This window comes from Schistosoma mansoni, chromosome 2 (genome assembly GCF_000237925.1).
Source record: "Schistosoma mansoni strain Puerto Rico chromosome 2, complete genome".
Lineage (NCBI taxonomy): Eukaryota > Metazoa > Platyhelminthes > Trematoda > Strigeidida > Schistosomatidae > Schistosoma > Schistosoma mansoni.
Window position 1 is genome coordinate 19,624,044 of NC_031496.1, and position 26,016 is coordinate 19,650,059.

The following is a 26,016-nucleotide window of genomic DNA, read 5'->3' on the forward strand; positions in this document are numbered from 1 at the left end:
TTTTGAATAGACTCAATATTGACATAAATGATATTCAGTTGTTCATAAACTTCATCACTTAAAAGTGGTTGATCAATTGAAACTAAAATTTCAACAGTTGGCTGAGATAAAAAAACAAAATTCAAAAAATAATTATGTCGTACAAGATCGTCAAAAGATGTTGTAGAACATTGCCTGAATAGTTTCAAGTTCATCTCATATTCGGTTGAATTTTTTACCAGTGGTAAACCATCAAAAGTCGCCTGCCCCCACAACTCAGTTTTGGCTTCCTTTTGTTTCTTGTCTTTTAATTTGTGCTCGTAAACAGTCACTGCCCTATCACTTGTTTCAACTAATGTAACTTACACACAAAAGGCTTAGAGCACAACGAATCTACAGAAGAAAAATCTTTGGTGGACAACTCATATTTGAAGACGTGATCGATTATTAACTCATTGTCGTTATTTGTATCACATTTTTGAGATTCACCACAAGAAAAATCACCATGTTCAAGCTTGACTGAATACTTGCTTCCATCACCCACCTTGACCTAAAAACAATATTATCTGAAAAATTCAACCAACAAAATTATGAATTCGTTGCAAATGTATTTGAATAGTTCTCAAATTTATTTGGCATATATCTTTTGTCATTTCAATTCTTGTTTGAAAATGCTACACTTTTTCGTAACTACATATTTTGGTAAAGTTATCATTTCAGTTCATACAAACACATAGAACCCCCGTTCTTTGTACCTAGAATATTACTGATTCATGATATGAAAACGATATTTGGGTGACTTGTGATGTGTTATGAATAAACGTTAAAGGGTTTGGTTTTAGTTGATGTAAGCGATACTGAATTTTCGTTATCTCCTTATATGATGAGTTAAGTTCATGAGTAGTAGTAGCAACATGGAATTGTGAAGTTGGAACTAAAACTTATATTCATAAGCAGTAGTTCATGCAAATGTAGAGAACCACAGTGTGTTCAAACATTTAATTCTAGAAGACAATTCTTGTTGAAGGCAATGTAACTGTTTCGTAGAAATTATCATTACGACTGGTTATATACGATTCACTGAGTTGGTAAACTTTCCTTAAGGTGACAGAAAAGAGCACCAAAACTTTACAAAGAACACTTAGGGCCACAAATAGGTTACCGAGTTTTTTCGCCAAAGCCACGAAATATTTTCGATAAAAATTTGCCTATTCAAAGACTCTAGCATTCTAAAAAGTGTGAACCTAGAGACTCATCATAACACTGAGTACTTCACATCAAAGACGATACGCTTTCAACGTTCTTTCTACTTCCTTTCTACGGCTTTTATCATAAAGGAGGGTTTGGGAGGTGACCCTATGCATTCACAAAGACCCATTTGACAACCCCACACAAAAATAAGTACTATCACTACCACTTCAGATTCATATCACATGGCGTTTCAAAAGCTGATGTTTCGGTACCGTTTACTGTTGTTTTGTTCGATTACAATTCCATCGTTTGTTGATCACATTTTGACTCCAGTTAGGAAAAAACTATATAGTATTTGTCCGACCACAAAAAATAGTTCAGTTTGAAACAACTTGGTCTGCATATAATTGTTCTATGTTCTCAGTAAAGTGACAACAGGATATTGTCAATTATTCTTTGCTGATATTTTAAATAATTAACGTATCTATTTCCCAGTTGCTTATCGTTCACAAGAGATGAATCTGCAAAACTACTTGATAACCTGGACTCTGTCGTGTTTCCCGACCTCATCAGTCTAACGATACGGCTGACAGATATCGATTTAAACACTCTCGATAAAATTTCGATCTGCGAAGTTGTTCTGTAGTCAAATGAAAAGCAAAGGCATAAAGATGACACAAATAGTCAGAGTTTGACAATTCTTCTATTTGTAGCACTTTTATGATTGACCGATACCAAACTAGTCAATTTAGAAATCAGGAATGAAGGAGTTCGAAATTATTTGAAAAGTTGCCAATATATTTTGGTAAGCGCTTTATATTAGCTGACTGGTTGATGCAAGAAGTGAGTATCACGGGGTACCTAATAGTGATTTGGTGCGAATGCGTGGCTCAGAGCCTTCAGTTAGAGTTCATTCAGTAGAACTAACAAAGTCAGCATCCAATGTCGAACACTTAAAAAGCTATTGATTTTGGGGAATTAGTTACAGCTACAATGTGAAAGACCTACAGAACCACTCATTTTAGGTTTTCATTTATCGATACAGACACATTCGTAGTAATTCAAGTGTCTTAATTGATATTGTAAGATCCATTTTGAAGGTTTTGTGTGCGAAAATCCCTTTATGCATACATTTGCAACTTGCTCTTTTTGGTTCCTATAGTTGTACATTTTGTTAGTCCTTTTGATGACATTTGAGATGGCAAAATTTTATTTCATTATAGTTTTCCCATTTTTCTTTCGCCTTCACTGAGTTTCTATGTTTCTTCTTGAGCTGTGTTTATGTTGTTTCAGTTGATACTTAATCTTGGCGACAGCCATATTGATTTTTCCCCCCTTTCAATGTGTTGACTGGGGTTGTGCATTTTGATTATGAATTGAAGCACTTTCCCAAAATTGGAAACACTTTGTGTTATAAAGCAACAAACTATTAACTTTCGAACGAATTTTCACTTGATCTATCCAGAAGGGATAGAATAACACTTATCTTTTAGCGCGCTCTGTAATTTTTCTACATTTCTTGTCAATTTGTCTATTTATTGTAATTTCGATCGATTATTGAGGGAACAGTTGTTTGTTGAATAAGTGAGCGGTAATATTTAGTTTAGGTAATAGTCTACATTTGTATTTAGGATGTAATTTATAACCGTTATTTCCCAATCATCTTGTTCTGAGGTTCTTGTTCAAAGAGGTAATAGTGAGTGTCTAAACTACCCAAACAGTTATTCTTCAGCCAAACCTTAGTTTGGATCTTACAGATATCCATGGAGATAACCATCAGAGATTCACTTAAAATCTTTATTGGTCCAATGATATGAAAGCCATCAAATGTCAGCGATGGTTTTAGAAACTATTCTTCATGTTGGACCGCTCATAGCCCCCACTGAGATAGCTGTCCTTAACCCGGTTCAGTTTAGCATGAACTTATTATTGAAACGATACAAAAGATCCGTTTTAATAAACCTCGTCGTGTTTAAACTCATTGGAAAGCTCAAGACTACATGAGAACGTGGGAGCTCTTAGCTATTTACTAACAAATTTGCTCTTAAAATTTGTATGGCCACATACCAAGATAACTGTTTGGTGGTTACCAATCTCCGAAAATAAATAGCGGAGTGAGTATTTGACGATTACATTGACAAAATGAGTTTTATTGAACACGCCTCTAAACGAAGGCACTCGGTCTGACTTCCCCACATATTTCAACTCATCGTCAATCACATCTCACCAGATTACTGGTCAGCTTTGAACTTATACTTACCTTAAATTCTCATTAAACCTCGACGTTTTCATGAATTACCTTGAGTCCATACTAACAGAAAAAGGTTCGTCACTAGCTTTGTCATATCCTGCTACTTCCAGAACCCAGTGGACCGGCTCTAATACAAGCACTGAAATGATACATTTTAGGCCCGCTTTATAATATCTGTCGCCCATGTCACTCCCTTTGCACCCCACTAATGCAGTAGTCCAAATGTCGAGGCATACGATCATAAGGCACATACGGACAACCCCAATGCAACCTTCCAACCGAATAGAAGTTGATAACGCAACCTCCATAAACTCACGAATAATACCGGCCTATAACACGGCACTCTTCACCAATACATGACTGAGGTCCATTAAAAACAGGTTTGATCTGAGGTAATTTTAGATCTCGACAGAAAAATGACACATTGTATCGCACCATCACGAGCTGACTTACGTATACAAATAATCTTGCACATGAATTTCCTTCTCATCTTCAGGCTCCACATGTAAACAAAACTGACATTGCTCTGAGGAAGCATGAACTAACACCTGGTTAATAAGTGTACATGTCTTACTGCGATGGTCTTTCCCTCAAGGTTTTCATCAACATTTGCAGAATATTCTAACAATGTTCTTTTCAATTAGGCTACTGAGGATACCACGGATGTTCTAATTTTGCAACTAGCAACCAGTAGTATCTTCTATAATCGTTCGTTCCCAGTCAGATAGAAATCAGAAGTCAGACGAGAAGAGGCAGGAAAGATATATTTGATTCGTTACCAATATATCGAGGACCTTTTCTATAAGCTGGCTAATGAAACGTAGGAGCTGTGTCCCACGCCGAGTTGAAACGTGATCTGGTACGGATGCATGACCGAAAGCCTTCAGTTAAACAAGTCCACTTAAACAACATGGTCAGCATCCAATGTCGAACACTTAATGAGCTATTGATTTTGGGGAATTATTTACAGCTACAGATCACTCCCCCCCTAGTGAGGTAGTGATGCCCCTAAGACGTGACCAGCCAGAAGTTTAAACCCAACGAGTTTGTCGTTGGTAAACACTCTTCTGATAGCTTGCTTCGTTTAGCAGCGTCTGGTCGTCTTTCCTTAAACTATGGGACCAAAATGTACAACATAGCAATAAAGAAATATAGTACAATGAAAATTTCGGTTCCTTGCGAAACTTCGTCGTTCTTTTCCAGCCGTCCTGGAAAAGAGGAAAAATAAAACGTGTGAGTGCATGTCGAAAACACACTCGTACTTGCGTAAGGACACAAGATGAGCGGAAAAAAATAAACTAAAACACTTACAAAAGCGTAAAAGCGATCGGGAAAAAAATGGGTTTTTTTGGTTTTTTTTATATAAATAAAAAAAATGAGCATATTAAAAAAATTTTATAATAAACTATGAAATGGTAATTCAAGATAAAGCTTATGTCCTACGTGCAATAGTCGTTAAGATGTTCTGGAAATCTTACTCGTCTTCCAGAACGCGTTGTTTTAGGTTTATCTATCGATGTTGACGAAGTATCAAGTTGTGTGTCGGTTGTCGTGTAGGGTACTACGAGTGTAGTAGCTGTGTCGTTTGCTTGTACCGAAGGAAAACCGGCGTAGCTAGGGTTCCCTTCTAAGTACGCTGCTTTGAGTCGAACGATACTGATGCTATCGTTCGTGCCGTTCTTATCGACTACATAGTACTTAGGTTCGCGTTGAAGAACTTTGAAGGGTCCTTCGTATGCTGATTCGAGGGGTCGTCGATGTGAGTCTGGACGAACGAAGACGTGTGTACTATGTCGCAATTCGGGTTGAACGAAAACATCAGTTGATTGAGGTAGAGTGTGAGCAGGTTTAACTGAACGCATAGCGTTTGTAAGCCTACTCGTGTAAGAGTTTAGATCCATGTTCAATGAAGAAGCTGAAGGATCCACGAATTCTCCTGGGAGTCGGAGTGTCGTTCCGTAAACGAGTTGAGATGCAGTGTATCCAATGTCAGCTTTCACTTCATTGCGGATACCTAGCAAGACGAGTGGAAGAGCGTCTGTCCACTGTGAAACGTTTGAAGCTGATAATGAGGCTTTTAGTTGTCGATGAAAACGTTCTACCAACCCGTTTGCTTGTGGGTGGTAGGCGGTCGTCCGGAAGCGCGTGATTCCTAAAAGTGAGGTCAGACAACGGAAAAGTCCAGATTCGAACTGGCGTCCGCGGTCTGTAGTGATCGTGAAAGGGCAGCCGAAATTTGCTACCCATCGTTCGACGAAAGCGCGGGCCACGGTTTCAGCAGTAATGTCCTTAATAGGTACTGCTTCTGGCCATCGAGTGAAACGGTCTACGCATGTTAAGAGATATGAGTATCCGTTCGAGTCGAGTAAGGGTCCTACCAAATCTAGATGGACGTGGTCGAAACGAGCGTCAGGGGTTTTGAAAGAACCTAAGGGACATTTGTTGTGTCTGATTACCTTAGATTTCTGACAGCTTACACAGGAGCGTGCCCACTCCCTCACGTCTTTATTCATGCCAGGCCAACAAAAGCGTTCGGCTATAAGTTTGACAGTTGCACGAGCACCTGGATGGGAAAGATTGTGCAACGTATTGAAGACGTTGCGGCGATAATGTTTTGGTACAATTGGACGATCCCTACCTGTAGATGTGTCACAGAGTAAGGTTTCCTTACCTGTTCCCATCTGCCTAATACTTAGTTTAAGAGTTGTCGAGGATAACTCATGCTGAAGATCAATGTCTTCTTTTTGAAGCTGAGCGAGTTTAAGAAGGTCGATTCCTTGGAAACTGTTCAAGGAGCTAATTCGAGACAAGGCGTCTGCGACTACATTGTTTGCTCCAGAAATATGTTGTATGTCTGAAGTAAACTACGAAATGTAGTCGAGTTGTCGAGACTCTCGCGGTGAGTACTTGTCTGAAGATGAATTTAAAGAGAAGGTAAGAGGTTTGTGATCGGTAAAAAGCGTGAATTCTCTTCCTTCGATGGAATGTTGAAAATGCCGTACAACACAATACATAGCTAGGAGTTCCCTACCGAACGTGCTGTACCTAGATTCCGCGTCTAACAACCGTCTCGAGAAAAATCCTAAAGGTTGCCACGAGTTGTTAACCCATTGTTGTAAGACTGCTCCGATTGCTGAGTCGGATGCGTCTACGGCGATACTAATGGGCGCTTGAGTGTCCTGATGAGCAAGCAGGGTTGCTTTAGCGATGTGTTCCTTAACTGTGGAGAATGCTTTACGGGCTATGTCGTCTAAACTAATTGATTTCGCATTTCCACGAAGCTGATCGGTTAACGGTTTCATAAGGGATGCGCATTTAGGTATGAACCGTCTATAGAAACTTACGAGTCCGTTAAAAGTTCGTAACTGCTTGATCGTGGTCGGTTCTGGGTAATCCAGAACGGCCGCCACTTTGCTTCTAAGGGGTCGGATGCCTTGGGCATCAATAGTGTATCCTAAGAAGTCTAAGCAGTTAGTTCCGATTTGGCATTTCTGAATGTTGACAGTAATGCCATGCCTTTGGAGTCGATCGAAAACAATGTCCAGATGCTTGAGATGTGATTCTCTATCCGGACTTGCTATTAGACAGTCATCAACATACGCATGTACGAAGTTGAGACCTCGGAAGACATCGTCGATAAACCTTTGGAAGGTTTGAGCCGCATTTCTTAAACCAAAAGGCATTCGTAGAAATTCGTAAAGACCGAAAGGAGTGATGATGGCGGTTTTAGGAATGTCGTCAGGTGCCATCGGGATTTGGTTGTAAGCTTTAACCAAGTCGATTTTCGAAAAGACAGTTGTACCTTTCAAGGTAGCTGTCAAATCGTGAATATGAGGCAGCGGGTAACGATCGGGAATGGTTTTTGCATTCAGACGCCGATAATCACCAGTTGGCCGCCAATCATTGCTGTCCTTTTTAGGGACCATGTGCAATGGGGATGCCCATGGACTATTCGATGGTCGAATTATCCCTAGGTCCATCATGTGGTCGAATTCGTTTTTAGCTAACCTAAGCTTCTCGGGAGCGAGTCTTCGGGCTTTCGAAAATACAGGTGGTCCTGTAGTCGAGATGTGATGTGTAACATTGCTGGTTACACAAGGCAATTTCGATTGCGATTGGTGTATCCCGGGGTATTTGTCGAGTACTGATTGGTACGAGGGGTCTATGGTGTGTTTAATCGTGACTGGGGATAACCTGCAACCAGAACAAGGAGTTACGCAAACATACAACTTAGTGTTTCCGTCTATTAACCTTCGTGCGCGTGTGTCGATGAGTAGATTGTGGTGTTGTAACAGGTCTATACCAATGATTGGCATAGAAACATCTGCAACAACGAAGATCCAGTGGATGGGTTTGCGTAAACCCACGTTAAGGTAGACGTACCTTTTACCGTAAGTAGCGATCGGCTTTCCGTTTGCCGCCTGTAAACTTAAAACAGACTCGCGAAGTCTGTCGTCGGGATTTGCTGGAAGAACGCTAACTTCTGCGCCAGTGTCGACGAGGTAGCGAACTTTCGTAGTCACATCCGTGACGTATAACAGACGGCTGTGTTCGCCGGCTACGGTCGCCGTTAACGCGTGCCGGCTGGGAAGTTTCCCAAACTGTGTTTCGTGTCACTCGATTTTGGGGTCGGATAATTGCAGGGTTTCCTGCAATTTCTGGAAGACTTACCGTACTGGTTATGATACCAGCACCAGTCGGGGTTGTCTGTCTCTCGACCACGAGACAGATCTTTTACGTGAAACGCTCCTACGTGAGGATTTTGACCGACTACGGTCATTACGAACTCTAAGATATCTTGTAAGCGTGTGACATAGTGCGGCCATGTCAGTCGAGGTCGATTGGGGTTTTTCTTTGATGGAAAAAACCTCGGCCTTAGAAAATTTGGTGATTTCCAAGATTCGATCGGCAGATGCAGCTAGTTCATCTATGGCATTGTTTTGAAATGAAACAAGCACTGCCTGCACCTGTTGAGGGAGTTTAGACAAGAAAAGTTGTCTAAATAGGCCATCATCGGAAGTTCGTTGGCCAATGACTTCTCTCATTCTAAGCAACATGTCCGTCGCAGAACCACGTTGCAAGTCGATATTGTTAAGGAGTTGGTCTAACCGCTGTCGATCAGTTAGGTATCCTCGTTTTAAAATCGATAGCTTAAGCGTTTCGTAAGGTTCGGGAACATCACTAGTAAACATACTAGGTGTTACGTACCTGTTAAACTCGCGCGGTAACGTCTTAACTACCGCGAGGAAACGTGTGCGCGAGTCCGTGATTCCGTGCATGCAAAAATCGGCTTCTGCATAGCAGAACCAGGACTCGATATTGTCGGGCCAAAATGGCGTTAACTGAATCGAAGTGGGGGGAATAAACTTAAACTTAAGAACAGCTACATTACCTTTCCCATACCTGATAGTTTCATGTATTTGATTTTCAGACCGCAAGAGTATATACTTCAAAAGTTCTACAAATGACAATCCAGAAAACTGCCGTATATATTTTATCCGTTTATAATAGCTCTTATATTGTTGATAAATTTGGGACAGATTCTATTTATTATCACTAGACTATTTGTTTTCTTCATGGCGGTTAAGGCACTAGCTAAAAAATCAATGGTTACTAGCCAGTAGCAGAAGTTCCGTGAAACCTGGGTAGAAGAATGATATGTTCTCCAAAATGAGGTGCTTTCATCTTAAGTCAACACCTGTGTTAAAAGAACTGTCCCACACTGCAACAACAGAGTTTGATATGAATTCTAGTGATACATGTCCTAACCTTTGCCATCATGAATATTCTACCAAGTTGGAATAAGTCTTGTTTTCACTCAGAGATTATTGCCGGAGTTTTCGGTTGCTGAACGTCTTTGTGAAGTATGGCATGACTACCGCCACTTTCTACACAATCTTAAACTAGTATAACCAGTTTGATGTGCTTTCTTTTCAGTCATGTATCACAAGACCAGCCTCCATAGTCAGTTTGTGACTATTTATGTTTGCATATATTTTTATCGTTTTACAAACTGTCAGTTTGTCGATTTTTGCAACTACAAATCAACTTTTAGTTTGTAAGCATCAGATCGAAGTAACTTTAACCACTGTCAGTCATACGCAGAGTTTAGCATGTTTATTGACTGAGTTTAACACAGAACCACCTGCTTAATGTCTTCGCAAACCAAGGGAAAATAAAGATTAAGTACATCTGCGACACTACCACCAATTTTGAGCTACGCCGTAGAATATCGTAGTCGCACTGGACCCAACCAAAGTCCCCACATGGGTCACTTTGACAGGCAACTTGTAAAGCCAGTTTACCCTAACCGTTATTTTCTTTTGACTTACAGAAAGAACATCAAATAAGTTATCATAGATCAATTAATTGAAAAGCATTTCACAGTAGCTAGTAAAATGAAATTTCAAAATCGTAATTTACAGAGTGGTAATGTTTCTCAACTATAATACTGATCTTGTTAAATTTTTAAGCAAAGATGTACATGAAGCGAAAACAATATTCTACTCTGAAAATAGAGACCAAAGCAACCCGATTTCAAAATCAACTGATAGATGTAATAAAATGATCACACCGAAACATTATCACAGACCAGGGAATGCATAATCCAGAAACTTCAATGCAACTTCGTAACCGAGAAAGCATGCCTATAAAGGTAGAAATCGTAACAAATTGGGATAGAATAACTAAGAGCCTGTAGAACAAAATAAGTAAAGCAAAATATAAAAATTATAGGTGTTTGTATTTGTAAACTGTTCTTTAAAAAATAAGATTGGGCTAGTAGTGGAGTCTAGGACGCGTGTTTTGTTTCATTTCGAAATAGCCAGCTGCATGTTGAATTGTGAAAATATAATAATAAAAACGCCTTGGGAAGAACTGTTTAGGAATAAATCTGAGGCATATACGTACCTTTAAATCGTACTTACACATCATATTTATTGATCAGTTTCCCCACCAACAAGACTATTGTCGTGTTTATGCAAAATGACACAACAATTGATTGGTGTTAATTGTAGAGCTATGAACAATCGATGTGCATTAGCATTATTTTGACTAGTCACGAGAAAATATTACGATACAAAATAGCGACTAGTCGAGAGCAACAATATATATGCATTTGTGTGGTGCATATATATCTGGTGCCCCCTTGTACCAATATTTATGTATTCAGATAAATATAATAAATTTGTATACTTGGACACTTCTTTTATCTTGGTTTTTTGATGACACTGGTGTAAGTAAAAGAAAATCCACACACTCTCTAGATACGGATAAAACCGATGATCTTTGGGGAGTAAATGATGTAAATTCTTTCATGGATTTCCCCTTTTATAGAACCAATTCTCAACTAGTGATAAACAGCTAATATATGAAGTTCCAATTAATATTCTTGTCTGTTTACATTTTAATGGTAGGAGAGATGATATATAAGAAACCAAACGACACCAAATAATTAATAATTTTAAAGATAAAATATAAACCACTGATAAAAAGACATAACGTTTCAGTTAAAAGTACAATCAAAGCTTACAGCGTTCGCAGGAAATGCTCGAAGCATAACCGGAGTCATGCCCCGATACAATCCCAAAAATCCTTCTTTTGCAATAAGCTCAGAGAATACCGATCGAATTCCATTGGGATAAACACCTTCAGAAGCTACATTTAAGAAACATAAAAAAGTAAGTTCAGAAAACTCGATTATGGCATTATTTCACTAGAGCTTTAACTAAAAGAAACCATTACGCCATCTAAGCTCTAATACATAAAAACCTTAAAGTGTGGTACTTTTATGAAATACTGAACATATCGAGATAATCAAGCGCGAGCATTTTCTGTCTAATATAAACAAGAATAAATCAGAAAAAACCCATAAGTACTGAGAGTTAATCATATGAATAGATTTATAGGCTGTGAGATAACTTATAACAACACTGAACATTTTTTTCTGCAACGAACAAGAATTATGCCTAACAGTCAATTATTAATATCAGTGACATGTGAGTGACCTATCTTGATATCCGCTAAATGTCATTTATTAATGTTTATTATGCGTTAATATTTCGTTTCATTACAAATGATGGCATCCTGAAAACTTAAGATACTTTTGACGCAAACAATTTATTTGGAGTCTTGTATCAATGAATCAGATACATGTCGGTCAGTCAGTTAGCTACAACGTGGAACCAGGAATATATATATATGGCCGAGTTGACATAGGGTGCCTACGTTGAAGGCTCCAAGGTGTAGTTTGAGGCGAGGTTTCAGTAGACCTGGGATAGTGTTTTGCACACTAGAATCGTTGGCTATGGTGACACTTGAAGAGGGAGCCGAAAGAGGAAGTTTAATGTTGAAAGTCGAGGTAGGAGGAATAATAGGAATTGAAGATTGACTATGAATACAATGATCTTGAGTGCTGTCAGAGGTATGAGGGCGGGTACCACTTCCCGGTTACCCACACCGTGAAAAGGCTCTTTTATAGGTACCTCAAAAGGAAATTAGGTTAGAGGTGATCTTGATGACTGAGAGCGTGACTACAGTGCCCAAGGGACAACTGCCTGAAGTCCGTTACACACGACCTTATTGCGAGTAGTTTTCACGTTAGCTCCGTACCGGTTGAAACCTTACAGCCGGACACGCATATCTGAAAGATAAAGCGAGGTGTGTATCATTAGGGTCGACCTTTTCTAACCCCACCCCTCCTTGTGGGAAGGCAGCATCGCTGTTGTGCTGGCTGTCCGGAGGAAACACCTTACTGCCGTCACACCCCTGTACAGTCAGCAGTACGACTTCGCCTTCGAACCTTGGGTTTGCTGCTTTTAGTCTTATGGCTCTTCAACCGACCTGTCTGGTATGGTAGGACCTTGAGGAACGATTGTTCCAGCCAGTATAGGTCGACTGGTTCATTACGATAAGCAAGCCCGACCACCACGTCAAGATAGCAGCAACGGTCAGGATTCAGTTACATGATGAGCTATTAGTGGTTGTGCTAGAGATGAAGTAGATAAATTTATCCAGTCGCCTATATTTATGATTTAATGTTATATTATCATTTAATACGATTACGGCTGCAAGCAGCTGAAAGTAATCTACTAAATAAAATGAACCCATATTATCCTTTATTCTTATTTTATTCAAGTTAATCAAAAGACATAACTTCATAAAATTATTAAATAAAGGATTTTAAACCACATCTAACAAAAACTATTCCAACTTATTTAGATAGGGAGGGATGGCTTAGTGGTCAAGGCGTACGACTTTCGGCCACTAAGTTCCAGGTTCAAACCTTACTCCAGCTTGGGTAACTAACTGAGTGGGTTTATTAGGTCTCACACCCAGTGTACTTCACCAAGTACCTAGTGAATGTACCAACTTTAATGCGTCAAATTTCAGAACTTATTTCAATAAAATTACAAAGAATTTAATTAAAAAATTCAAAACAAATCAAGGACACGTGTTCAATTATGTTAGAACTGGTAAAGTTAACATAACAGATATTTAGTAAAACAGCTTTATGATAATTCCTACTAACTTCTTCAAAGTAAATGCGTCCTCATAAAGCACCTAGTTGTTAACAACCCAAGTCATATGCTTAAACAATTAAAAATCCACGTTTGTTTATTTGAAAACAGTTAGTTTCACATTATCATTAATATACCGTACGACTAAAATTGTTAAAAACACATTTAAACATCAAGAATCAACTGAGATTGGCGTATACAATTGAAATGACAACCTATAAACATACGGATCTAAACAATTTACGCCTGCATCATACATATGTTCATGGTCATAACTCTTATCGATATTTGAAAAAAATCAAATCGAATAACTGTTATATAAATAACAATAATATTATTTAACTACGAGGAATGTATTAGATATTTCAGTGTTGGACATAGGAGAACAATGACTACAAACAGATTAACATCTAAAATCATGTGAAATATAAATAAGATGATCAGTAGATTACATTAAAAATCATGTTTACAGGTCTAGAAAACCGAACGAAATTTACTAATTAAGAAATCACCTACTGTAATCTTGTACAATAATTTGAATTTGTAAATTACAAAACAAAACGTACCACTCTGTAGACGCGATTTTAAAACATCAGGAGGAATAGCTATTAACCAGTTGAAGATACCTGCCATACCACCGGCAAAGAGAGTTTTACCAACACTCAATTCATTATTCCTGGTAAATAATAGATAGAAAAGGAAACTAACTTTCGATTAAGATGTAATAAGAATAATCAAAACGATTTACAGAAAAAAACTTACATCTGCTCCAATGAGACTCACGTTGAACGCACTTTTAGCCATTAACCCCTAACTTGTATTACCCACAAGACCTTATTCAAAAAACAAACACTTCTCTCAGATCGAATCAAATAAACAATGACTTTATGAAGTGCTGGGGACAACACTGATTTTTTGATGAGCAATCAAATATTCCACACATATCATGAGTAGCCTAAATTGGAAAAATCCAAACAAGACTTCGTCAATGCTGTGGACAGTGGGTATCCGTGGTAAACACCAGTTGTTGACTATCAGATGACGAAGCAATTTTAGAATGAACACCATATAGGATTGTTAAGATAAATGCACCCAGAGGAAAATATTTCATTGATATGACAAGCAATATTTAATCCTCATAATCAGGTGTCAATTTCATTGGTGAGTGATTAAACTTATAACTCATTTCTTTCAGTAGCTCATTTGCTACATAACATATTCACTATTGCATCAAACACAACTGATGTTTGCATCCACAGAACATGAATAATTGCGGTATTTACCAAACAATCCCAGATTAAAGCTTGTGACAAATACTCAGACAAAAGATGTCTCTAATCGCAAGCCCGAATTGGGTTTGTATAATCTTTCTGATGATGCTGTAACCATGATCAAATGATTGAAATAGACTGCCACTCTTGTGATACTGAGTAAAAGTGTATTCAACAGTCGTCATTAGGTTATCAAGGATGTCTTCATTACAGCAGTTTATCAAACAGGAATAGTTCGCGATGTGGGTTCACCATTAGTAACTCTTGATATAATGGGTGAACTCTGATTTGTAGATAAATATCTGTTAGATCTAGTTTAGGGTTATCGATAACTAATGGTGGTTGAATTCTAGTGTCACATTTAATCCAGTAGAGAAATCTGCAATAATCCAGCGCTTGCCGTTATGCATCTTCATGAAGACTATCGAAGCTGCCCAGGAACAGACACAAAATGACGTTAAAATACTTGGGTTTTTAGGTCCAGATTGCAACTAGTTTGAGGACATGGACCTACCCTTACAATCTGAGGTATCGATTCTGTTAGTGACCCGTTAAGTATCTGAGATTAATATTGACAGCTCTCATTGCCCGCTAACCACGGGAACATCCAGCAAATAATTGTACCCCACGTTGTCAACCTTTTTCACCTTATATTTTAATAGTTACTACTCAGTGTTTCTGATGCACCTACACAATGCTAGTTAAATATCTTCTCGAGAAGGAAATAATTAGCGGAACTGGTCAAAACAGTACCAAAACGGTAATTGAAAATTTAAAGACACTCTCTGAATTTGAATCTCTTCCAACACACTATCCGATAGTCTCACTAGTTATTGCAGTAGATGCATGCCCATTAAAAGAGGGTGAAGTTATCTGTCACAAATTTTTAGAGAACCCAAAAAGTCAATACATACTTCCAGAGCACTGACTCCTGTGGAGAAACGTTGTGGAAAGATCGTGAAACGAGCCAGCAGAAGTAGTCAAAGTATGAATTATGGTAGAGTTTAATAACCGATTATAAAACCTTGTTAGTCGCTTTTAGCTATAAACCAATAAAATCTCCATAGTGTGAAAATCGACTGCAGTCCTGACCAATAAATTTTATGGGTAATTTTAATAAACAGCATAGATTACTGAAAAGTTTGATTATGCAGACACACTATCCCGCATAGTGAGTAATCACCTGATCGCAGGTGAGGTCCAAGTTACTTTACTAGAAGAAAAACCTATTTCACTGCCCAGCTTTACTGACTTTTGACATTAATTCATTTATCTGTCTCGTATAATTGCACATCGTCTATCGACCAGCACTTTTTTGTATTTATTTTAACAAAGTCCATTACAATCCACCTAAAACTAGCCTCCTTAATAGTAACCCAACCTAACAAACTTACGAGATTTCGTGGCAAAGTTACGGATAGAATCTAATGAGACGGTAATTTATCGTACTCAAATATGATATCTAAGTGGATGATATGTAATCCCCAAAACATCCACGATTGAAAGCGGGGAAAATTCAATCTTACGAGAAATCCTTTTACAAACCTATGAATTCAGTCTTCCCCAAAAAAGGACAGAATTTTCATAAAAGTGACAACGGAAATAAACCTCTAGCTTAAATCCAGTCGATGGATATGGAGTCTATCTACGTAGCCTAGGAAATCTTCAGCAGTTAGTTTATGACACAATACAACGTATAGTTTCGTTGAATTATATTTGTTAATACATGATAACTTATTAGGTAGTCATATTTATTTTAACACAAATACTGGTACAAGGAGGCACCAAATACATATGCGCCACACAAATCCTTCGATTTTTGTGTGGGCTGGAATACTACTCTGACTGAGGTAGTCACAAAAACCGTGCAAAATCGACCGTCTGGTACGTCAAAACACATGAGTTAGAATAGAAGCTATTAGAGACCATACTGCTGCTTTTTAATGTATTACACATAAACGGTATTTACTTTTGAGAAGAATGATATCTATTTTAAGTATATTTTACTTGAATATTATACTCTATTATCTTGATTCTAGTTTTAATAGGATGATTTTTCGCGGCACACTTTGGGACCCATCGTGATGAGAATCTTTTGCGTTATACATAAGAGTGAAATAAATTTTACGTCATACTAAGTTGCAACACAGTAATTAGAACTTTACTTCATCAACTATGTTCATGTTCAGTAAAAAGTTAGTAACACAATCGTATGAACACACTGATACCCAGTTGAACATTTCAAGGATATATTTTTACATCAAAAATCACATCCGATATGAACTAACAAAGTCTAATAATTCTAATCTACATCAAAAGCACTTACTTTGAGTGTGGATTCCTTAATGCATCTTTCATTACCTCGTAACTCAGAAAATACACTCCAGATGCAGGGACATCTAATATAAGTATAAAATGAATAATAATTAGTCTAGTTAGTCAGAATGATTATTAAAGTAGATATGATCAAGCAACCCGTAGATATGTCTTGTACGGTTATATGGGAAGTAACTGACTGATGTTGATCTGATATACTTATTTTAACCAAATATCAACTCCACTAAGAAAGTAAACATGAGAAACGTTAATGTACAAAAAACATCACGTTTGATCCATTGCTGATATTCAAAATACACTAACGTAACATTCATGAGGGTAAAAATGTATAGCGTGTTACTTATTTACGAGTCCCAGTCCCTAATGTTTTACATACATTTGTAAGAAGTTGAAAACTTTTAGTTTCTTAAAAAAAATTAACGTATATTAATCTAAAAAATGGTACAATATGTCTGAACTAATTTATAAAGTTCATTTCATAAAAACCTGCATAAATATGAACGTTTTTGATTTTGTTGAATAAAAAATTCACGCAAAGGTAAACAACCTTGTAAACTTTTACAGTAAATTAATTATTACAAGGAAACCAATGAAACATTTATGATTAGTTTTTGTCAAATATAAGAGATTTAAACAATGATCGATTACTGATAGGTGACCAACGTCAATATTTGTCTAAGTCATCAATAATGAATAACTGTTATTGAACAGGTCGCAATATGCTTTGTCATAAATGGAACTACAAACCACATAGATAACAACCAATATAACTTCGAAGGAACAAGTAACAAATAGAAGTGCTTTAAACAATTAGAATAGTCGAAACATAAAGACTGACCGAAAACCAAGTGATTTCAGTATAGAGTTGCACGATTTGGTAAATTCATTAAATCTTATTAGGTTAACTAAAGAGGTTCAATACACAATAGGGGGGTTCAGAACTTGTTATTTTCAACATTTTAATATATGCTTTCCTTAATATGGAAAATATTAAAAACAAAAGTGTGTTATGATCCCCAAGACTGGCCACTGCCGATATGTGATATTTACGGTCACTAGACATAACTTATGACAGCATGCTTTCTATACTCTAAGGAAATTTTAACCCTGATTTTATTCGAAGACTATATGAATGTACAGTTAAGTAATTATACCTCGCAGAAGTGTCGCAGCTGTTCCCTTGAAAATGCTTCGAATCCCACCTTCGCGATACAACTGACGAAGAACATCGACCGGTCCGCTATACTTCAAAGGTCCACTTGCATTTGACTGAACCTAGAAATTATTCAAAATAGTATGAAATAACTCCCTAGAATTAAATTTTTGAGTAGGCGAATGGTCAAAAAGATACGGTGATTTGAAATCTACTGAGATAAAGTAATCATTAAGAGAACTAGTAAATACACAGCTACAGGTTTTAAGTATTTGGATAATTAACTACCTCGGAACAGAAAAAAGGGGCTACATTCGCAAACTAGAGATCTAACACTTAGCAGACGAGCAATGAATGAAATTACGGGTCTATATAATTTATTCGCTTAACCGAACTATGGTTTTATTGGCTAAAAGATACTCAAGTGTAAGAATATGTAACCAAGTATATAGTATATTCAAAAGTGACTAAAACACAACATTATTGCTGGTCAAACTATTATTGGGTACTTGTTGATTTTAGTAACCAAACTTATTTGGTCGTGCATTTAGACTGCAAAACAAGCAATCTTTAAGAGTGGGTGAAACGCAAAGGCAAACGTTTACAAGGGATTTGTGATTTATGGGTTATTATCGGTGTAAAGCTAGGTGATACGCATCGTAATACGTATTTCGCAACCCCAGAACTAGAAGGACATTTTCTTAGCTTCCATCCTTTTTTACAAACCCTAACTGATGGGTAACAAAAGGCTGTGGAGTTAGTTAAATATTAACTTAACATTTTACAAACCATCATTTTCAAAATTGAAAGATGCAACTAGGAATGTGGAGCTACATGGTTCTTTATGCAAGGAACCTTTCGAAAATAAAACCAGCTCTCCTAACATAATTTACGTAATATCTAAAATGTGTCACCCGAAAATCATTTGAACATGATAGTCAACCAGGGCCCTATTTCATATGGTAATTTATCCAACTACTTTTAAGGGTGAAAAAATTAACACAAACCTAGCTTCATTATCTATGTGAAATTATATTTAATATAAGTGACGACGTGCACAGGATGCTGTGACGTCCTAAATAAACACAAATAACTAGGATAACGCAGTTATACCAAAGTCTTACTTGCAATAGGCATTTTATACGCTCTCCTGGAGCCAAGATTGCGGTTGAAAAAATGCCAGAAAACATCCCCGCAAACAAAATTTCATGTTTCCTACAATAATGTGATCGCAAGAAAAATTGCATGTACCTTAAATTCATTGGATCCTTGGCGAGAAGCTGCTTACCTAAATTGTAGCCGAAAAAGCAAATGGCGAATACAGGGGCCACCCCAGCTATGGGTGCCCCCATCCCCTTATAAAGTCCAAAGATGCCATCAGCCGCCACAGTTTTCCTGACACAATCAAAAGTCCCATAATACATAGGCGTTGCTCCTGATGTTACGTGAGGCATTGTTTGAAGTCGAACCTAAGAAAACAACTTGATAATTTACAGGCAGAATAGCATCTAAAAGGTTTCTACTGATTATCAACCCCTATACGAAAAACTAAATATTATATTGGTTTGTTTGAAAGAGCCCCCAAATGCCCTGGTACGGCCGAGAGTGGGGAGAGTCCGCTCTCCCTCTCGAAATGCTCTCACATGGCCAGCGAATATATAACCTCTGTCAGGGAAGTCCTACTCAATGCCTTCTCGTGGCGGGGGTGGTGTTTACGAAATTAAGAGGACGAAAAGCGAATGTCCGGCGCTTTAACCGGGTTGATGGACAAGGCGAGTCCACCTAGGGGAGTTGGAAAACCCTGATCCCAAACCAATGGTGCACATGGGCTCCAGTATCCTGAGGGAACAAATGGCGTACGAATCAATCGTTGATCACCGGCTACCATGGGACTGCATCTCCTCACGATGCTCCACTGCCTTGTGGATCAGATCTTTCGGTCAAAGGCTCCGGGCGTGGGCCCCTAAGAAAACCACCTGCTTCAGTTCGGGCACCTGGGCAGTATCACAGCCCTTAAGCAAATCGAATGAGATTTGTATGGCGCATATGTATGTGGTGCTTCCTTGTACCAATATTTATGTTTAAATAAAATTGTTTGAAAGAACTTTATGACTGATTATGCTAATATCCTTCGCCAGAATTAGAAAATCGCCACAAAACAGGCGGTGAAAAGTTATCAAAATACAGGAAACAATGTGAAACCAAATAGCAAATAGAACACCGTCAGCTGGGCAGAATGCTGAGGTTACGCGAGCTGGTCAGTTTTCAATAATTTAAAGACATTTGAATATTTTAACACGTAAAGTTTAGATGTTTAAGAGGCGGATTTCGGACGGTCTAGGCATGAGGAAACAATGCTTGGTGTTAAAGCCTCTGAAATAATGAATCACCTCGGAGCTTATGATCTAGATTTCGTAGGACAGTTTTACAAAGAACACAACTGGAACGACTAAAAAATATATTCATATTGCAAGCATCTTTCTTAGAATTATACTAAACACAAGAATTTCTCTCGTATGCACGACATCTTTAATATACTGGTATTTTAAAAATACCCTTTTTTACACAGATGAGTAAATTTAATGGACTGTAAAGCGATAGTGAGAATGAACCAAACACAACTGTGGTCCTGCTATGATTCAGAAGTATCAAAATCAATGAGCACTACCTAGGAATGCCTTATATAAAAATATACTACCACAGGCCATCGGAAGTGAAAATAAGAATTACCTGAGTATTGAGCACTGATAAGACAGATGATTAACGAGAACTATGGTTGATAAAGCAGATACAGAAATAAAATCACGAAAAGTACAAGCTGTGAAAAATACGTTTGCAAGAATGGGGTGGAAATAAATATTTGATAATCTGAGTATTAAATAGACTTTTCAAATAATACCTATCCCTTTAATTGACTACTAAATAAAGAATAATGGAACTGGTACAACTATACAACGAGCCATACATCCGTTTTTAGAAAGAGAAAAATGCTATATCTGTCATAATTTTATGTGACATGAAGACAACAAAATTAATGTTTGTCAAATTAGATCTATGAAGAAGACGGATTATCAATTACAATTAGTAGAGCAAACCTTTATAGTATCGAAAGGGTGACCGATTGCAATGCAACATGCTCCACCGAACCCACCAGCTAAAAAGCTTTTAATCGGGCTAATAACCTGGACACCAGATTCAGACATCAGTTAACGTGAATAGACTGGAATTTAAACCTCATGTTTAAGGTCAAGTATGTTGTATCCGGGAGAAGCAAACAAATGGTGCAATCCTCAATATTTGTCTAACCAGTATGATAATAGTAATCTTTGTTCCGAGATAGACATCAGTAATGTAGTATTGATTTTCTGCATACTGAGTTAGTTTTACCTATGAAATAGCCATTGAATATAATCCCGAATTATCATTGGTTTTCAGATTCCATTTCAAGTATCACCAAGTATATCAGACTCTTGGATGATATATTTGATAATGACACTAGTGGAGGTGACACTGATTATTAGTTCTTTTCCTTTTAAAAATACCTTCAGAATTTCGACGATCACTGAAAACACGTCGAATGCAGTCGCCGTACTTTGTCTGAGCTCTGAAGGCTGACAAGTGCACTAGGACAAACCAAGGCCTTAATCATGGGTTAGTGAGATCGACCAAAGGAATTTGACCCATTATTAGCTCTCTTATCCGCTTAAAACCTAATCGATCCACTTTTAACTCTATTACATTACTAGTCTGTAGGTTGATGCTCACGTGTATTATCTTATTGTTTGGATAGTCAGCTCACTAGTTCTATCGATACTAATAACTAACCAACTCTAGCCATGACCAGTTATTACGGTTTATTAATAAGTTTTAGTGACATTTACATGCTTCAGTGGAATAAGTTTGTTAAAGCACCAACCATTAGTAAATACGGCGTTTACTCAACGTAAACACATAGGCTGGTAATCAATGTAAACAAACACTGAATGGTCATCCGGATCTAATCCTTCATCTTTTTCCTTCACTAATTATTTCGCTTCGTTTTAAACTGTGGAACGCCCCTTAAGATCGTTGTTTGATAACTGCCTTCCTAATTTCCAAGTCTCCAGTTCCATAGACAAACAACGAAAACAATATTCCCAAAACTAACGGTGAGCTTAGACAATCCTAAGCTTATTTCAGATTGTTCATGTGGCAAGTGCCGTGTCCTTATCTGAACTCTTTTTGAATTTATACCAAATCAACAGCAACCTCTTTCGAAAAGACCGTATTATCTTCATCATCTTACTGACTGCAGCTCCCCAACTCATGCCACAAATTTTTAATTTTGTTTCCAAGCATTTTCAATTTTCGTATTCTATGATAACTCACACGTTAACTTAGCTTACATATGTCTTATATTATATTGTCTTAGTACCACTTGAGTTTGACTGAAATTTTAACCGCCCCTAACATGTACCACTAGACCCGCCAGGTCTTCATAGGAGTATGTATTTAGGTTTGAGTTCAGCCATGACATCGTTAGTCTAGCAAGACGTTTTGCGTATTTAAGACCATGGGTACTAAGATATCGTACTGCACTGGCAGGAATATATCACTTCATACTATGTTATAGTGTAATAACTTAAATATAGCATTTTTTGTAATTCAAGTACTCAAAATAGAATCTCTAGAGTCCACCTTTACTGTTGGCACAAAGTCAAAAAATACTTCTACGTCATAGTTTGTAATATAACCAGGCAACACGCATTTCTTAATGTTACACTAACCAATTTAAATTTCAGACACTTCCGAGTGCCTAAACGTTAACGTATTTTGAACTGTCTAAAGTATTAGGCATCTTCAACGATATCTACTTTGCACTAGCTAATACCCTATCAACACTATGACTAGTTATTCATAATAGTCTTTGGATATCATCATAAAGCAGTATCAAGATATGACAATCACATCATATGAGTGATAAACTTGATAAAAGTACTAATGCGAACAGTCGATAAGTTGACTGACAATCTTCAATAAGTAGTATTGTTTTCTCGTGATTATCTTTATCTAACATAGGCCATTTTCGTAGATTTTCCTATCAGTTGCTCATCTTGGAACCTTGCCAGTCTAATCACGACACACTCAGTCGTGCAAATCACCAGTGTGAACGTTCGACTATGTCTCCTGGAAACTGTCGAAATTATCTCAACACTGAAAAATGTCCGTGCCATTATCGCAGACATGAGTTGGAATCCATACTTCCCCCATAACCACACAAGCAATACTCACTGTTTGTTATTTTGTAGGGAATTTTTGGCTGAAAAAGTAGTTCAACACCATGATACCTATAATTTTGACGCATAAAAACTATCGATTTCAACAATCTATGGTCACTCAAACTAAAATAAATTGACTTCTATCTTATGCAGAACTTGACACTTGAGGCTGGCATGTATACCTTGCCAACCTGCAGGTAAAATCGTGAATAATTGGTTTATTACGCATTGGAATATCAAGTCTAGAGCATGTCCTTCGCGTGTGTATTCATATTCGCATAAATAGCATTATTGTCACACACTGACAACAGCAATGGAACCGAAACTTATCACGATTAAGCAAGTCGAGAAAATCTCCCCAAAACTAAATAAACTGTAATGAAACGAAAAAAATGACTGGAACGCATGTTGCGATCTCTTATTCTTTACGGTCACACTTTTGTTTTCTCAGCTTACTAATGCAGATATAATTGGAAATTAATGCATACGGTCAGTATGCCACGATGAACACCAACCGATTATCTACTTTAAATCAAAGATAGTGCTTTTACAAATTTTTATACCACGTTGGTTTTTTCATTCGATTACTAATAATCTCAGCATCAAATACTTGCAGTGTTCCTAAGTTGAGCAGTTGACCGCTGGTTACCGTTATACGTTTTGACGTAATTTGCTAAAGTATCTTAATCCTAAATCGTTCTGAATTATCGTAGTTTCAATTTGTCCAATTCTCAAATATTTCGTGCACAAATTTTCATTTTACAACCACTGAGAATAAAACCAAACACTTTAAAATTACGAAATATTTCCCGATCACTAGTTGCTACCATACCTTTAATTTTCCTTCTACCTTGTCAATACCCGAAGGATTCTTATTATTCAGCTAGTAACCTCTGGAGCATGATTATCTCACTCGGTTTTGTATCAGGCAGGCGTCACGTTGAATTTAATGGGAAATTAGCACAGTGGTATCGGTCCTTAATCACACTATCTTTGGATCCAAAAATACCATAACTGGAAAGGCCTACATTAAACACTGAGGATAAGGAGAAAGTCAAATGTGGTGAACGCGATAGGATGGAACTTTAACGGCATGTTTTGGTTATTCAGGTTTGGCCATTTTATTTAACCTCATGCATGACATTAAATATCTTACTTTATCCTCTTCCCAAGTGTGTTCTTCAAATTCAACAGCTACAGCTGCTGGCTGTCACGATAGAACGAGTCGGTGTGAACTTGTGTATAACCTCATTTCCGAAGAAACTAAGGATGGTTTTTTCATTTCACTTATGTGCCAATATGCTGCTTGTGAATAATAATACTAATAACAATGATGGGAACCCCACATAAGGTCTGGTAGACTAAGTAATGGCGTCGTCACTAGTCAACAATTTTGAGTGAGGGTTTTCATTCCACCAACATCGACCTGGACCTCGATCCTACATTAGTGAACATGACTAAAGGATTACAACATGACAAGTGCACTAATACTGACCTACGAACCAACAATTGCCTCAACTTAACTATTTTCATATTTTACGATACAAACGTTGATCCCAGAAACACCGGCGACTTTTAATAGCTTCGTGGGATAATATACTACTATGATGTGTGTCGTTCTCGAGCGAGGTATTCCAAATACCTCATTAATTTAACACTGCTTAGTTATTCTAGTTGCTACTAACATACATGCAAAAATGTTATGCACTAAGACAACCAAAACAACTTTCTTATAAAAAGACTGCCTCATATCTATCTTGTTCTACACTTTATAATTATCACTAATGTCTTAAATTTTAAATCCTGTTGTGCTGTTTGATTTTTGTTTTCTATAGACTTCAACTTCGCCAGCATACGCTTCCATGCTATATTATTGTCACGTCGTTTGAACCAGCAACCTATATGAACCGCCTCTATTATTTTCAACTAGGTCCGCCACATTCTATCTCTATATGTATTAGTATTTGTGACTTCGGCTACTAAACTAGCTACCCAAAGAAAGTCTCAACTAAGTTAAAACGAAATACAATAACAAGCTCATTTTTCATAATATTATTGTGATGCGTCAATGCGACAGCTTAACTACATCCTCCCTGTAAGCCATATAAATCGCTCAAAATAGAAATTCGACAGTAAATATATCAGTATCAAAATAATGATAGAGTTATTGCGAAAAGTATGAGGGCAGTTCATAATATACACAAAGTAATTGGATCGATTATACGAAACTATGAAAAATGCAGATAATAACAAAAATTACTTGTAAAATATGCTCATGTTAACTATCTCCACACTTCTAGGCTTCCATTTATAGCTATAGAACAAAATTTATTATGCTTACTTTGGAGAACGAACTAAATCTTTAAAGTAAGCTATTTTGTTATTATAAAAATTACATTAAATTAGTTCACAAGAAACAACAAACGAAGTATTTTGATAATTAGAAGTATTCCGTGTGATTCTCTAACTAAGAATTCTCGAAATAACGCAATTTAAGGCAGGTGGAACTAGACAAGAACAGCTAAATGCATTGTATTTGGAATTCGTAATCAACATGCAATTTAGTACAAATGAATCATCACTCAGTACAAATAACACAGATATGTATTATATAACACTATCGATCAAAGAATATACCATATTATTCTACCCATTTGAAATAAAATTAAATTCTGTACAGGTACAGTTAAACATTTGTTAAGAAGTTGTCTAACTAGGAGCTTCTCAGAAATGACAAGAATATACTAAAAACGCTGTGATTTATAGCAGGAGACTACAATAAGCAGCAACTAAGAACGGTAATTACACTTGATGCTTCTATTACAGTTTATGAATGTAAAACTACTAGAATAAAATGAGTTTATTTTGTATGTTAAGCTGTTTGTTAGAATTAGTAATATTTAAGAAACAAAACTGTTTATTGAAGTTTACCATGGTTCTAGTGAGTGAATGTCATGCTAAATAAGAAATTTTGACCTTATCTTCAAAACTGTATTTACACGAATAACATGTTGCTTATATGTGACTGACGAGAAAGCACGAAATGGTACTATCTCAC

At 37.2% G+C, this 26,016-nt stretch overlaps 2 protein-coding genes across 2 annotated transcripts in view; both read right to left on the bottom strand.

Annotated features, from left to right (window-relative positions):
• Smp_156720 (putative o-linked n-acetylglucosamine transferase, ogt) overlaps positions 1-3,606 on the bottom strand; it is a gene marked incomplete at its 5' end in the record, with an annotated part of 28,898 nt that extends 25,292 nt beyond the window's left edge. The window contains 2 exons of the mRNA XM_018796001.1: positions 346-529; positions 3,487-3,606. Of these exons, the coding sequence (XP_018650257.1) occupies positions 346-529; positions 3,487-3,606 (304 nt within the window). The remainder of the gene's footprint in view (positions 1-345; positions 530-3,486) is intronic.
• A 6,163-nt stretch (positions 3,607-9,769) lies between these two features.
• On the bottom strand, positions 9,770-20,919 carry Smp_064150 (mitochondrial carnitine/acylcarnitine carrier protein-related). The gene is made up of 8 exons (XM_018796002.1): positions 20,796-20,919; positions 18,952-19,169; positions 18,825-18,915; positions 17,702-17,822; positions 16,537-16,609; positions 13,506-13,615; positions 10,953-11,077; positions 9,770-10,068 (listed from the first exon to the last, which is right to left on the bottom strand). Exons 1-8 carry the CDS (start codon positions 20,901-20,903, stop codon positions 10,006-10,008), a joined length of 909 nt encoding a protein of 302 aa, XP_018650258.1. The 5' UTR covers positions 20,904-20,919; the 3' UTR covers positions 9,770-10,005.
• Positions 20,920-26,016: the final 5,097 nt, after the last annotated feature.

What these genes read in the sequence shown, in the direction of transcription:
- Smp_064150 (XM_018796002.1), bottom strand. Translation starts at nt 20,903, where the DNA reads ATGTCTGAATCTGGTGTCCAGGTTATTAGCCCGATTAAAAGCTTTTTA. An exon ending in ACCCTTTCGATACTATAAAG is followed by an intron (nt 19,170 to 20,795) that starts GTTTGCTCTACT and finishes TTGTTTTCTTAG; the next exon opens with GTTCGACTTCAAACAATGCC. An exon ending in AGCTGCGACACTTCTGCGAG is followed by an intron (nt 16,610 to 17,701) that starts GTATAATTACTT and finishes TACTTATATTAG; the next exon opens with ATGTCCCTGCATCTGGAGTG.